At 48.1% G+C, this 14,495-nt stretch overlaps 1 protein-coding gene across 1 annotated transcript in view; it reads right to left on the minus strand.

Annotated features, from left to right (window-relative positions):
* Window positions 1-14,495, minus strand: part of ZSWIM5 (zinc finger SWIM-type containing 5) — a 271,830-nt gene that overhangs the window by 30,899 nt on the left and 226,436 nt on the right. The window contains exons 10-11 of the mRNA XM_086952301.1: window positions 12,408-12,543; window positions 11,582-11,736 (exon numbers count right to left, since the gene is read on the minus strand). Of these exons, the coding sequence (XP_086808427.1) occupies window positions 11,582-11,736; window positions 12,408-12,543 (291 nt within the window). The remainder of the gene's footprint in view (window positions 1-11,581; window positions 11,737-12,407; window positions 12,544-14,495) is intronic.

Genomic DNA, 14,495 nt, shown 5'->3' on the forward strand with positions numbered 1-14,495 from the left:
CCTGACTTTGATATGGGATTTCCTTTATGTTGTGGTGAAAAAGCAACAAATAATTGTTTTGTTTTTCTGAATGATTTAGTTCTGTCCACATAATAAAGCAGAGCTCTCTTTACATCTAGTGTGTGTAGGGCTCTTTCAGCTACCAACTGGATTTTGGAAGAACACTGGCAGTTCTATTGATTGATTAATATTGGCATGAACTTAGGGTTTGTTCTAAGTACTACCCTGTTAGCATGTATCTGCATGAAGGGTTCTTGAATTGTTAGTGCTTGTAGTTCGCTAACTCGCTTGAGTGAAGTAATGGCAATCAAGAATGCCACCTTCCATGTTAAGAATTGCAATTCGCATGTGTGTAGAGGTTCGAAAGGAGGTCCCATGAGTCTGGTGAGTACTATATTTAGGTTTCAGACTGGTGAAGGTGGGTGTTTTGACGACCCTCGACCCTGTTTACAGGCCAGGTCGCTCCCCCACCACGTCAGCATCCCCCCTGCTGCCTCTGTGCTCCAGATTTTCCCGCCGTTCTTCGCTTCCCGCTCCCGCCGCTGCCTCCCCTGCGGCCCCGCCCCTGTGCCTGATTCGCCACACGATCCCCCTCCCAGCTGCGCGCCAAAGGCAAGCCCGTCTGCGCCCGTCCACGCCTGGACTGCGCCCAGCGCCAGAACCCCTGGCCCCAGCCGATGCCAGGGCACCCGACTGAGGTACGACAGCGCCACCCTCACCGAACTCAACACCGGATGACCAGCCGCCTGCCACCAAGCCACCCCGAGGCACACCCATGGACCCTTCACCTGCCAAGCCTGCAAATTCACCTGCCTCCAAACCTGCACCCCGCCCACTGAACACGGCAACAACAACCACCACCTCAAGTGCATCCTGTTCAACACCCGCTCCGTCCACAAACACGCCGCCGAACTTTGGGAACTCCTTGATACCACAGCACCAGACGTCGCATTCCTCACGGAAACCTGGATGAACGCCTCCTCAGCCCCTGACATCGCCATAGCCATACCAGACGGCAACAATATCACCCAGAAGGACCGTATCAACCAAACTGGAGGAGGAATCGCCATCATCTACAGGAACTCCATCAGCGTCACGACCAACGCCGAAGACTCACTCACCGCCGCCGAACACCTACACTTCCAGATCCACACCGACCCCCAGACCACCCTCAGAGGAACACTCATCTACAGACCCCCGGGCCCATGGACACAATTCAGCAAAACCATCGCCGACTTAATCAGCCCGCACTCCCTAGCCTCACCAGAGTGCATCCTCCTAGGGGACTTGAACTTCCACCTGGAGAAAAACAACGACAACACCACCACCCTGCTCGACAACCTTGGACTCAAGCAACTGGTGGACACACCCACCTCGCCGGCCACACGCTCGACCCCATCTTCTCCGCCAGCAACCACGTCTCCTTCAGTCACTCCACCAAACTACACTGGACCGACCACAGCTGCATCCACTTCACCTTCAAAAAGACCACCTCCCACCACCAGGCGCTACAGATCCCCCGCAGATGCTGGAACAAAGTCACTGCAGACCAACTGACCACATCACTGAGCCAGAACCCTCCTGTCGACACCCCCGACACCAACGACACAGCACACAATATCGCACAATGGATCACCAACTGCGCCGATGACCTCGCCCCTCTGAAGAAACTCCCAGTCAAGACTAGCAACAGAAAAACCGCATGGTTCACAGACGCCCTCAAAATCGCAAAGAAATCATGCCGAAACCTCGAAAAAGATTGGCGCCACAAAAGGACATCAGAAAACATGACAGCCCTCAAGAGCGCCCCCCGTGAATACCACCAGATGACCAGCACCACCAAAAGGACATCGTTCAAAGAGCGTCTGGACAACAAGGCCCACAACAGCAAGGAACTCTTCAACATCGTCAAAGAGCTCTCCAACCTCAGCGCCAGCAACAACGACATCACACCGTTGCAAGACCTCTGCAACTCCCTCGCCACATTCTTCCACCGCAAGATCGCAGATATACACGACAGCTTCGGACCCCAGACTCCGCCTCCAGCCACCAAACCAATGACCCCCACCACCAGCCTCAGCGCATGGACCACCATCAGCACTGAAGACACCACCCGCGTCATGAACACCATCCACTCCGGCTCCCCCTCTGACCCATGCCCTCATCATATCTTCAACAAAGCAGACACCATCATCGCACCCCACCTCCGGAACGTCATTAACAGCTCCTTCACGTCAGCCACCTTCCCGGAAAGCTGGAAACACGGAGAAATCAACGCCCTTCTGAAGAAACCAACAGCGGACCCCAAAGACCTCAGGAACTTCCGCCCCATTTCTCTTCTCTCCTTCCCGGCTAAAGTCATCGAGGAGACCGTCAACAAACAGCTGACTGTATTCCTCGAAGAAAACAACTCATTTGACCCATCCCAGTCCGGATTTCGAGCCAACCACAGCACCGAGACCGCCCTCATCGCAGCCACCGATGACATCAGGACCCTGATGGACAACGGAGAAACAGCCACTCTCATCCTCCTGGACCTCTCGGCAGCCTTTGACACCGTCTGCCACCGCACCCTAATAACCCGCCTCTACAACACTGGGATACAAGGAAAGGCCCTGGACTGGATCACATTGTTCCTCTCCGACAGAACCCAGAGAGTCCGCCTCCCTCCCTTCCGCTCAGAGGCCACCAAAATCATCTGCGGCGTACCCCAGTGCTCCTCACTCAGCCCAACTCTCTTTAATATCTACATGAGCCCCCTCGCCACCATCGCACGCAAACACAACATCATCATCATCTCCTACGCCGACGGCACCCAACTGATACTCTCCGTCACCAAAGACCCTCTCACCGCCAAAGCCAACTTCCAGGACGGAATTAAAGTAAGTAAGTAAATAGCTTTATTTCGATATATTTGCATATCATAAAAGCATTACATTACAAAGGTGAATAAAATACATATCAAAATAACAATGCACATTGAATAAAATCTACAAATTCAATAGTAAAATATCATAAATAGATTATTTACCCTGGCATAAGAACGAATTAAGGGTAGATACAGCAAGAATGTATTACTGGAGCAGCAATTTCTGTGCAGATCTTATCCGCCATGCCCAGCCCAGGAATTTTGCCAGGCAACAGGCGAAAAAAGGACGAGCATCAGATCGTAATATACGTAATGCCTCCAGGTACGATCTAGTTCCCAGGCTCCTGCATAGTGGTTTCAGCCATCTCGAGCTGGGCGCTGCATATGCGGGACACTCAAACAACAAATGGGCAACAGACTCAACCCTTAAATCACAGAAGGGGCAATTTGGAACGGTTTGCAACGGAGGCTTCCAAGTGGAGGTTAACTGCCCTATGGGAAGCACTCCCACCCTGAATTTGAAATACAACGATCTGTCACCCTGGTTGCAGATCAAGTCAAGGTATGGTTCTCTATGAGGGAGCTCCTTGATTGAAAGAAACTCAACAGCAGATTTGCATAGATTGGAGTTACTCGTTCTCTCATTAGCCACCCATGACCAATAAATTTTCTTAAGCATCTGTTTAGATGGAGCTGTTTTATTGGCCCAGCTTTCTCCTAGGCCCAATTCATAGAGAAGCCGCTTGACTTCCCTGAGCCAGCCGGGTAGGGAAAGCAGTTCTCTTAGGGCGTCAGCGTAACTACACAATTCAGGAACATTCCATATCTGGGCCCATAATAGGAGGGGGCGTAGCCTAATTTGTTCGCTTATTGGGCGTGTACCTGCATCGAGTAAGAGAGGGAGTGTGGGGGTACAGTGTGGTACCTTCATAAGGTCCTTGTGGAAGTTGTTTTCAAGGTATGTTAAGGTGACAACTCTCTGTACACCCCACAGTTCCGCACCATACAGTGCCGCACTCACCACCCTTGCCCTATAGATGTCTAATAGTGCCCCAATAGGTTTGAGAGATGAGGCACGTTGTTCTTTTAGCAGGGCCCCTGTAACCCTCTTGTGCGTCAGAAAGACCTTTTGGTGATGGGCCTTCCAATTCATGGTGTCACAAAGTCGAATGCCCAAATAATCGAACTCCCTGACTCTTTCAAGTGGGACTGAGTCTAGAACAGGAGGGATAACAGATTTCCTAGGGGGGTTCAGGACAAGGAATTTAGTTTTGCTCACATTAATAGCTAGGCCCTTAGTGTCACAAAAGGCCTTAAAGCTAGAAAGCAACTTTTGAATTCCTGCTGGGGATTTTGAGATTAGGAGGGTGCCACCGCACCCTAATAACCCACCTCTACAACACTGGGATACAAGGAAAGGCCCTGGACTGGATCACATCGTTCCTCTCCGACAGAACCCAGAGAGTCCGCCTCCCTCCCTTCCGCTCAGAGGCCACCAAAATCATCTGCGGCGTACCCCAGTGCTCCTCACTCAGCCCAACTCTCTTCAATATCTACATGAGCCCCCTCGTCACCATCGCACGCAAACACAACATCATCTTCTACGCCGACGGCACCCAACTGATACTCTTCGTCACCAAAGACCCTCTCACCGCCAAAGCCAACTTCCAGGACGGAATTAAAGATGTCACAGAATGGATGAAGCACAGCCGTCTGAAGCTCAACTCTGACAAGATGGAGGTCCTCATCCTCGGGCAATTCCCATCCGCCTAGGACGACTCCTGGAGGCCCACAACGCTGGGCACCGCACCGACACCCACAGACCACGCACAAAACCTGGGATTCATCCTTGACTCCTCCCTCACAATGACCAAGCAAGTCAACGCAGTCTCATCCTCATGCTTCAACACCCTGCGCATGCTCTGAAAGATCTTCCGGTGGATCCACACCGAAACCAGAAATATGGTCACCCAGGCCCTCGTCACCAGCCGACTGTACTACGGAAACGCCCTGTATGCAAGAACCCCTGCCAAACTTCAGAAACGCCTTCAACGCATACAGAACGCCTCCACAAGACTTGTCCTCGACATCCCTCGCCACAGCCACATATCCGCCCACCTGAGAAACCTGCACTAGCTCCCGTTCAGCAAGAGGATCACGTTCAGGCTGCTCACCCACGCACACAAAGCGCTCCACAACACGGGCCCCGAATACCTCAACAGCCGCTTCTCGTTCTACACTCCCACCCGCGAGCTCCGCTCCACCAGCCTCGCCCTCGCCAGCGTCCCACGGATTCTCAGAACCACCACCGGAGGAAGATCGTTCTCCTACCTAGCAGCCAAGACATGGAATTCCCTCCCCGCACACCTACGACTGACCCAGGACCATCTCACCTTCAGGAAACACCTCAAGACCTGGCTATTCGAACAATAGCAGGCACCCCCCACCCCCTCTCTTCAGCGCCTTGAGACCCTCACGGGTGAGTAGCACGCTTTACAAGTGTATTGATTGAATCACTTTTTTGAGACCCTCCATAAAAGCCTTGATTGCTGGTACCCGAAACAGTGAAAGGTGTTGTCTGTTTTGGAGATATGCGGTTATAGTAGCGAGGTGTGGTCTTATAGAAGAGTATGCTAGGTTGCATCTTTGAAGATGCAGTAGGTAACATATAATGTTCTGTATGGAAGCATCTAATGGGTTGATTTGGTTATTGTTGCAGTAGATAATAAATCTCTTCCATTTAGCTGCATAGCATGCTCTAGTAGTTGGTCTTCTTGCCTCCGTAATGATATTCATGCAGTCTGGAGGCAAGTTAAGGTATCCAATTCTAAGACTTCAGGAGCCAGACCGCTAGGTTCATCTGATTGGGATCTGGGTGTCTGGTTTCTCCATGGTTCTGAGTTAGAAGATGGGGTGCGAGGCGTAGCCTTTGATGACGAACTACTGAAAGCTTCAGGAACGTTGTGTACCATGGCTGTCTTGCCCATGTGGGAGCAACTAGGATCATTGTGAGTGACTGTTGCCGTAGTTTGCGTGCCATCAGTGGTACTGGGGGAAAAGCGTACGCAAATCTGCCTGACCAGTTCATCCATATCGCATTGCCCTGTGACAACGGATGTGGGAACCTGGCGGCAAAGTACTGGCATTTTGAGTTTTCTTTTGTGGCAAACAGGTCCATCTCTGGGTGACCCCACTTTTTGAAGAATGGCTGGAGAACTTGGGGGTGAATCTCCCATTAGTGCAGTTGTTGGCTGTGTCTGCTGAGCAGATCCGCTATTTGATTGTCTTTTCCTGGGAGGTGTTCTGCCAGGAGAAAGATGTTTTTGGGAATTGCCCACTTCCATATGCTCTGTGCCAAGTGAGACAGCTGTGGAGAGTGTTCCTCCCTGTTTCTGGATATAGTACATGGCTGTTATGTTGTCCGTCCGGATAAACACAGTCTTGTTGTACAAGTATTTCTGGAATGCTTTTAGGGCTAGAAATATTGCTAGCAACTCTAGTTGATTGATATGCAGTCTCTTTTGTTTGATTGTCCAGAGCCCTTGTACTGTGTATTGAAGTAGGTGGGCTCCCCAACCTGTCAGTGATGTGTCCGCTGTTAGTACTAGTTGTGGAACCGGCTCTTGGAACAGTCGGCCCTTGGAAAGGTTTTGTGGGTTCCAACCACTGCAGAGAGTTGTAAGCGCGACTGTCTACCATTACTAGGTCTTTTAGTAGTCCTTGAGCTTGGTTCCACTGTTTTGCAAGGTACTCTTGCAGTGGACGCATTTGAATTTGGGCATGGGGGACAATGAATATGCAAGAGGCCATCATGCCTATAAGCTGCATGAAGACTCGAGCTGGCAAAGAGTGTTGTGGCAGAAATTTGCGAATGAGCATTTGCATGCTGGCTATCCTCGCAGAGTTTGGATATGCCTTTGCCATTGAGGTATGTATGGTAGCTCCCAGATATTGCTGTGTGTGGGATGGTTGTAGGTGGGATTTTGGGTAGTTTATTGAAAAACATAGGCTGTGTAGCAGCTGAAGTGCCTGAGACGTGCCTTTTAGACACTGTTTGTACGATTTTGCTTGTATTAGCCAATCGTCTAGGTATGGAAACACGTGGGTGTGTTGCCTCCTGAGATGTGCAGCTACTGTCGCTAAGCATTTTGTAAACATTCTTGGAGCCGTGGTTACCCCGAAGGGGAAAACCTTGAATTGGTAGTGTTGACCTATTGTGAACCTGAGATATTTTCTGTGAGCCGGATGGATGGGTATGTGAAAATACGTATCCTTGAGGTCCAATGTTGCTAGGAAGTCTCCTTGCTGGAGCAACAGGAGTGTGATCATATGGAAGTGCTCCGACAGTATGTATTGATTTAGGGGTCTGAGGTCCAATATTGGTCTGAGGGAACCGTCCTTCTTGGGAATAAGGAAGTATAGTGAGTATACTCCTGTCCCTTGGTGTTGGAAAGGGACTGGCTCTATGGCCCCCTTTTCCAGCATGCATTTCACCTCTTGTTGTAGCAGGGTGATGTGTTTTTTGGACATAGGACGGTGTCTGGGTGGTATGTTGGGTGGAGTAGAAGTGAGTTCTATGCAATAACCATACTGGATAATTTGTCTCACCCACCTGTCAGTGGTAATTGCGTTCCAGACTGGTAGGAAATGTTGGATTCTGCCTCCGACCGGTGTTAAATGGTCTGGAGGTAGTGTGATGAAGTCACTGTTTTGCGGCAGTGGAGGCTCTGGTGTTCTTGCCTCCACGTCCTCTTCCCTTATTATTTTTGCCCCTATAACCTCCTCTGTTGGAGTTCTTGTTAAAGGAACCTTGGGTGTTGCTTTTGTATGTAGATGAGGTTTGTGAAGAATTGCCCTGTGTAGCTGCTCTGTATGAGGAGCGTCGAAAGGAACATCTGTGTTGTTGAAACTGCAATGCACCCATTGATTTTTGCAGTTTCTGTATCCTTTTTCATTTTGTCTAAAATGGCGTCAACTGCAGGGCCGAAAAGGAAGTCTTGATTGATTGGTTGGTTAAGAATGGTGGATTGCACCTCGTTCTTAAAGCCAGAAAAACGTAGCCATGCATGTCTTCGTAGTAAGACGCTAGTGTTAATGGACCGGACTGCAGTGTCAGCTGCGTCAAGCACACATTTAATGGAGGCGTTTGCAATAAATTTCCCCTCCTGTATGAGGTCATTAGCTTGGGTTTTGAAAGGCTCAGGCAGGTGTTGCATTAAACTTTCAACCTGGTCATAGTGTGCTCTGTCGTAACGAGCTAGTAGCGCTTGTGTATTTGTGATTCTCCATGAATTGGAAGCCTGTGATGCTACCCTTTTACGCGAGGCCTCTAGTATTTTGGACTCTTTATCAGGAGGTGGAGCTTCTCCTGTTGTCTGTGAGTTGGCCCTTTTGCGTGCATTAGCCACTACTAGAGAGTCTAATGGTAACTGACCTCTGATATAAGTAGGGTCTGTAGGGGCCGCTCTATATTTCTTTTCAATCCTGGGATTGATTACGCGTGCCCTGGCTGTATCTTTAAATATATCTGGTGCATGTTTTAATACCCGTTTCAACATAGGAAGTGTTCTGACATTCTTTTCTGAAGTAGGGAATGTATCAAATAAAAAGTCTTCGTCTATAGGGTCATTGTGCATGTCTACGTTGTGGTACTGCGCTGCCCAATCTATTAGCTGGTTGAAGACAATGGTGTCGTCAGTAGGTGACTGCTTTGTTGGGTATGAGGAGGTGTCGGGGATGGGATGCGTGTCATATGGATCAGTAGGTTCACCCCATGGTTCATCTTGAGGGTTAGGATCCTCTGGATAGTCATAATCATGTTGAGGATCTTCCCCTGTGTCACCCTCATTGTCCCCAGAGTGCGTAGGAGAGTAAGGAGCAAAAGGCGTAGTAGGCATAGTGGGACAGAAAGGAATGAAGGGTCTGGAGGGAGAAGTCCCAAAGTCCTTCTTCTTTAGAGGAATGGGGGAATGAGAGTCAGTGTCCAATGGCCTCTTCTTCCTGTGTAGGATTGTGACTTTAACAGTCTCAGGGTTTATATATATTTTTGCCTGATCTTCTGATGGATCTGGATGGAAGAGTTCTTCTTCCACTGTCCGTGGCTGTGTCTTTGACTTCTTTGGCTTAGACTTTTTTGGATCGACTATTGCCTTCGAATCGATAACCTTTTTTGGTTCGACGACTTTCGGCGCCTTATTGCTCTTTCTCATGAACACACAGAAATTGCCCCTTCTCACACTATGTACAATATGATTTAGATCAACGACCAAATAAAAGAATTCATTAAATCTGGTCTGGTACATTTATTTATACCTCTTACTCATATTTTGATAGAAACTGATGTATTCCTGGAATTTTTTAAAGGCCAGAAAAAGGAATACACAATGCAATCTCATTCAATTAGTAAAAAACATTTCAAATTCACATAAAACATCATGACAACACTTCAAGAGAAAACGTAAACGAATAAATCAAATTACATCCAAACAAACATATACAAGAATATATTTCAGAAATTCAAAACACACTAGGTTATTTCATTGATCACAATGCTATGAAGACAAAATTTATAACAAGAGCAACAACGCTTTTGTCCCTTAATCAAAGTCACTAGATGAAATAATTAGCTCCTGTTGAATTTGCCGACGCGTTTCGGGTTAGAGTCATTACTCCCCAAACCCTCATCAGGGCTCTGTTACTGATCTGTATTTTCCTGAGCAGGTGACCATTGGTAACTTCAGTCAATAAGTTTAACTCTTTTCTTCAAATAGTGGCTGGCGCACTTTATATTCTCTATCTACGCGAAATGGCGCTGTGGGGAGGGGCGGAGGAGTATCTGTGTCTCTTTGCTTTTGTCCATATTATTAATACAATCTCCTGTTGTAGCTAGGCTGCACCGCTTGTTTACAAGTCTTCGTGGCCGCCACCTGCTTAAGTTGTTAGAGGAAAATAATTCCTCTCGCCCCCGTCTTGTGCCCCGTCCGGGGCAAGGTGCTCAAGAAGGGTCCCCTCTGCTGCTAGTCGTTGGCTGCACGCCGGTGTTAGCTGAATTAGTCACGCTGCACAGCGGTTCTGCTCCGCTTCGCCAAGTCCGCGTTGCAGCTTCACTGAGTCGGTGCTACCGCTGCCTCAACTGGCTTTGGACTTAACTCCTTTTGTGCGTTTATTGCTCTTTCTCTGCTCGGTCTCTTTGTCTGGGTCGGCGAGTGATTGCGGATGGACCGGATCTTTAGGTTTGATATGCTTTCTTTGCTCTACAGGTTTTTTAGGTTGACTGTCTTGTCGGGTCGATGACTTATTTCGGATTGACCGGTCTTTTAGGAGCACTTGTCTGTAGTTCGATGTCTTTCTTTGGTTAGATAACCATCTGTCTAGACCACAGGCTTCGGTACGACGCCCTTTGTGTCGACTAGCTTCTTCGGTTCGACGACCTTCGGCACAGCGGCCTTCTTTGGGTCGACTACCTTCTTCGGTTCGGCGCCCTTCGGGTCGGCGGCCTGCTTTGGCTCGACTGCCTTTTTTGGTTCGGCGCTTCTTGGCTCGACTGCCTTTTTTGGTTCAGCGCCCTTTGGCTCGACTGCCTTCTTCGGGTCGACACCCTTTGGCTGTACAGCCTTCTTCGGTTCGACGCCCGTCGGGTCGACAACCTTCTTGGGTTCTACAACCTTCTTTGGGATAACGTTACTTGGACCTGGGGTCTTTGTAGGCTTAATCTTGGCTAAGGCCTTTAGGCGATGCCTCGACCGGAGCCTTCTGTAACAGGGTAATTGGTGTCGGGGGCAATGTACTCACGGTTTGCCCCGGTGGGATTTCGTCATCGGAGTCCGAGTGATCCTCGACGGTGACGATCTATAGATCCCAATTTTGCGCTTCTGGAAGATCTTGTTCATCTTCGAAGAGGTTGTCTGGTTCCGGTGCCTGTCGCTGCATCTCTTGCCTAGCGGCCCGTCGAATCCGGATGGTTTTCTTCTAATGGAATTGGGCGCAGGCTGGGCAGGTTTCTTCCTTGTGGTCTGGTGATAGGCACTTGTTGCATACTGTGTGTTTGTCAGTATGCGGGAACCTGGAGTGGCATTGTGGGCACCTTTTGAACGGGCTCCTTTCCATCGACAGCAGGCCCACGTGGCGTCGAAAAAGTCAAACGGCCCGCGTCGATGACCGGGTCGAGATGGAAAGCTTGATCGAGTCAAGAAGTACCGAACGAGAACAATACCGTCGAAGTCGAAGGCCTTTTGGCCTCTAGAAAAGTTTAGTTTCGATTCCGATGTTGGAGTATAGGAATAACATCCGAACCCAATGGTGGAAAAAAACAATCTGAGGATGGAGAAGATGCCCATGCGCACTGTAGTCCAGGGGAGGAGTCACCTATCTTGTGATACTTCGAAGACTCTTCCAGGACAACAAGGTGCAATCATCCGGACCCAACACTAGGCGGCGATCTACGCACAGATATGAATTCAGCAGCCCACATGCCTCGAACATCAAATGATGACACTCCATGATGTGATAGTTTAGCCACACCCCGTGCAAGCAGTTCACCAATACATGGTTATTTTTCATACTTTTTCAAATGTTACCTTCTGCGGTACATTTGACTTTTAAACTGCAGCAGTCGTAAACATAAGGGGCTGGCACGTCCATTCCACCTGCCTCTTTAAACATACACGCTAACGCAACTCTTTTTTCTGTGAACACGAGACGCGTCAAACTAACCTTTTGCGGCAGTCAGCATGGTAGATGCCAGCTCACACTGCTGTGACTCTAAGTGTCCCAGCGTAAACCAGCGTGGATAGCGGCTCGGCACCAAAGACACGATTTGATGAGGATGGGAAATATCACCTGGAACAGTAGTCTCCAGAACAGGAAGCCTAAGAGACAGACAAATGCAAGTTAGACATAAAAGGTATTCAGCACACTCACAAAGGCAAATAAAATGGAGCTTATGGGGGCAGTCTTCTCACACTTATGGAACTGGTAGTACACTTGCTCTTCACTGAGATGGAAATGCAAGGTGCAGTGTTAAGGCAAATGCACAGTTTAATCAGGGGTCAAACTTATTGTATATATCTTGTACAAGACAAATTATACAGCTTTCTAAATTGTGTAAAACACCAAGGGCAAATGGGAGCTTGAAGGATCCTCAAAGTAGGGCACAATAACCAAAGTTTTCCCTCTCAAGACTCCGGTGATCGGTGTTTAAGTTCCCTAATGCACAGAGGTGATAAACCACCTTAAAAACTGCAACAGCATCAGAATCAGAACCTCACAATTAGGGTGGCAAGCGTAGGCTCCTAAAGGTGCAAGTTATTGACTAGTAATCTAAGGTTTTCTTTTCATAGACCAAAGTTTGAACATTTTAAAAGCTGTAGAAACAAACCACACCTATATCTTCACAAAGCTACAAGACTTCCCTTTAGATTTTGTAACTAAGCTCCAATGGCTGTTCAAGTGGGACATTCGAGATTACAAAAATAACAGGAGAAAACTGGTGAGCATAATGGGAGAAAGAGGAGAAACAGGAGACTGCAAACTTGCATACCTCATGGCTCGCAGTGCCAGTTTATACGACAAGTCCGCGTCGTGAGGCAGTAATGCAGAGAACAAGTACTTGGCAAATGTGTGCATTGGAACACTCTCGCGATGGATCACCTCACCCAAGCCACTGAAAGGTCCTCCTGAACAGCAAAGAGCAGAGGTTAGCAAGCTATGTTCTCAACTGAATTCCATATTCTTGTGACACAGGCATCTGGACCGCCATCAGTAAATCCTTATTATCAGTGCTTTACATGTGAAAAGAATTACACACTTCCATCGGTTATTAACACCTTGAGTGCATCGAACGTTCAGCTCCAGTGCTGAACGTTCGAAAAACGGGTGGGGCAGCGTCGGCCAACGGACGTTCTCAGCACTACCAAGGTAGTGCACGCGACGACCGTTGGCAGACGGCAGCAGCCAAGGGGTTAAAGATGAATGCAAAACCATTACATTAAACTTTATTGTCAAAGTGCACCTTCCCATTCCTACAGCTCTGAGTACTTCACAAATCAGCAATTTCAGCATGGGACTTTGTTACTTGGCAAAAGTGTTTAGTACAGTACCATCGATCAAGTCTTGCTCGAAGATTCACACTGTGCATGTAACTTCAATAACATAAGCTCTTTCAAAATAATTCCAATAACAGACAGGGGGAACAGAGGTTGATCTGGGGCAACAGCGGAGTCGCAAGTGCATTCTTGAATTGACATCAGAACTTATAAAGCGCAAAACTGCCACGCTACAGGTATCCTGGCTCTTAGAATGATGAATAGTCACCACAGAGCAGAATCCATTGTCAGTAGCGGGGTCTACAGATCCTCCCTTGGAAATAGCCAATATATCAATAGCAATTGAAACATAGTAAATATACCACTTGAATGGAACCCCTGTGAAAGATGGTTTGTAATTTAAGCTTGATGGACAAAGAGGAGTTTCCTTCGATACCATAGTGAAAGAACACCAGTGGCAAATATACAAAAGCGAAAGTCAGGGGGCATCTGAACAGTTCTGAAGTAACTGGCACAAGCCAGCTGACCAGGTACTGCAGCAAGACCTAGCCTAGCGACTTGGAAGGTCGATGTTCATTGCATTGAACTGAATACTAATTCTCAACATCGCTTTAGCTCCCAGAGATGATACATCGGACTACAACCTAGCACGGTTTATCGGAGTTATGGAGCTTATACTGCAGTGTCAATTGATCTGAGATGAGGAACAGGACTTGTTACCCTGGGCTATAGGAGTGTTACACTCCCAATTTGATCACTTTACACCAAACTGATGTCCTCACAGTCATATCGCCTCAATATACACTTTAAACCGATGTGAAAATGCAATGAAGGTGCTGCATGGTTCAAGATGAAGGAGCAGTGATCAGAGCTTGATAAAACAAACCTAACCAGCAGCCTTTAGTCTACTCAACGTTAATCCAACCAATGTTTGCAATAAATACAACAGGGAAAGTGGGACAAACTAGATTTAATGAATGTAAAACGTATTGTTGCTTTACAGTCTTGTTATAGGCCATGTTATACAGAAAAAACTATTCGATATATATATATACACATTTTTTAAACAGTACATATGACAGACGAGCAGTGGGGACAAAGGAGAGTATACTTATTTATCCAAGTCTTGCTTGGTACGCTTGACTCCGAGGGTAACCAAGCAACAAACTAACTGAAGGGAATAAATTAATACAGAGAGAACAGCACACAGCGAAAGGAAGAAAGGCAACAGGTCTTCACAAGTGCCTCTTATGTGTACTGCTAGGGTATAAGAAATGCCACAGTTGACTTGTGAGGGGGGAAGGGGGAGGGGAGTGAGGGCGGCAGGGGCTGTCAGTCTGATCCTATACATCCCACTCAGAAAAGATCTAGAAGGCTCACATGGCCTGGGTTCGTAGTGGCCCCAAATGACCCTTGTGAATTACAGAGTTGAAGACTTCTGCAGACTCTACCATCGATAGCTTCCTTAATGCACAATGTCAACAGCAGCAGGTTCCGTCCTGTGCAAAGGCCAGACACTATCATAATCCAACGTTCAGGCAAAACGGGTTGGAGCCTAGGCTAGTCTCTTCAGCAGGTGGTTT

Source organism: Lissotriton vulgaris, chromosome 1_1 (assembly GCF_964263255.1).
Source record: "Lissotriton vulgaris chromosome 1_1, aLisVul1.2, whole genome shotgun sequence".
NCBI classification, from domain to species: domain Eukaryota; kingdom Metazoa; phylum Chordata; class Amphibia; order Caudata; family Salamandridae; genus Lissotriton; species Lissotriton vulgaris.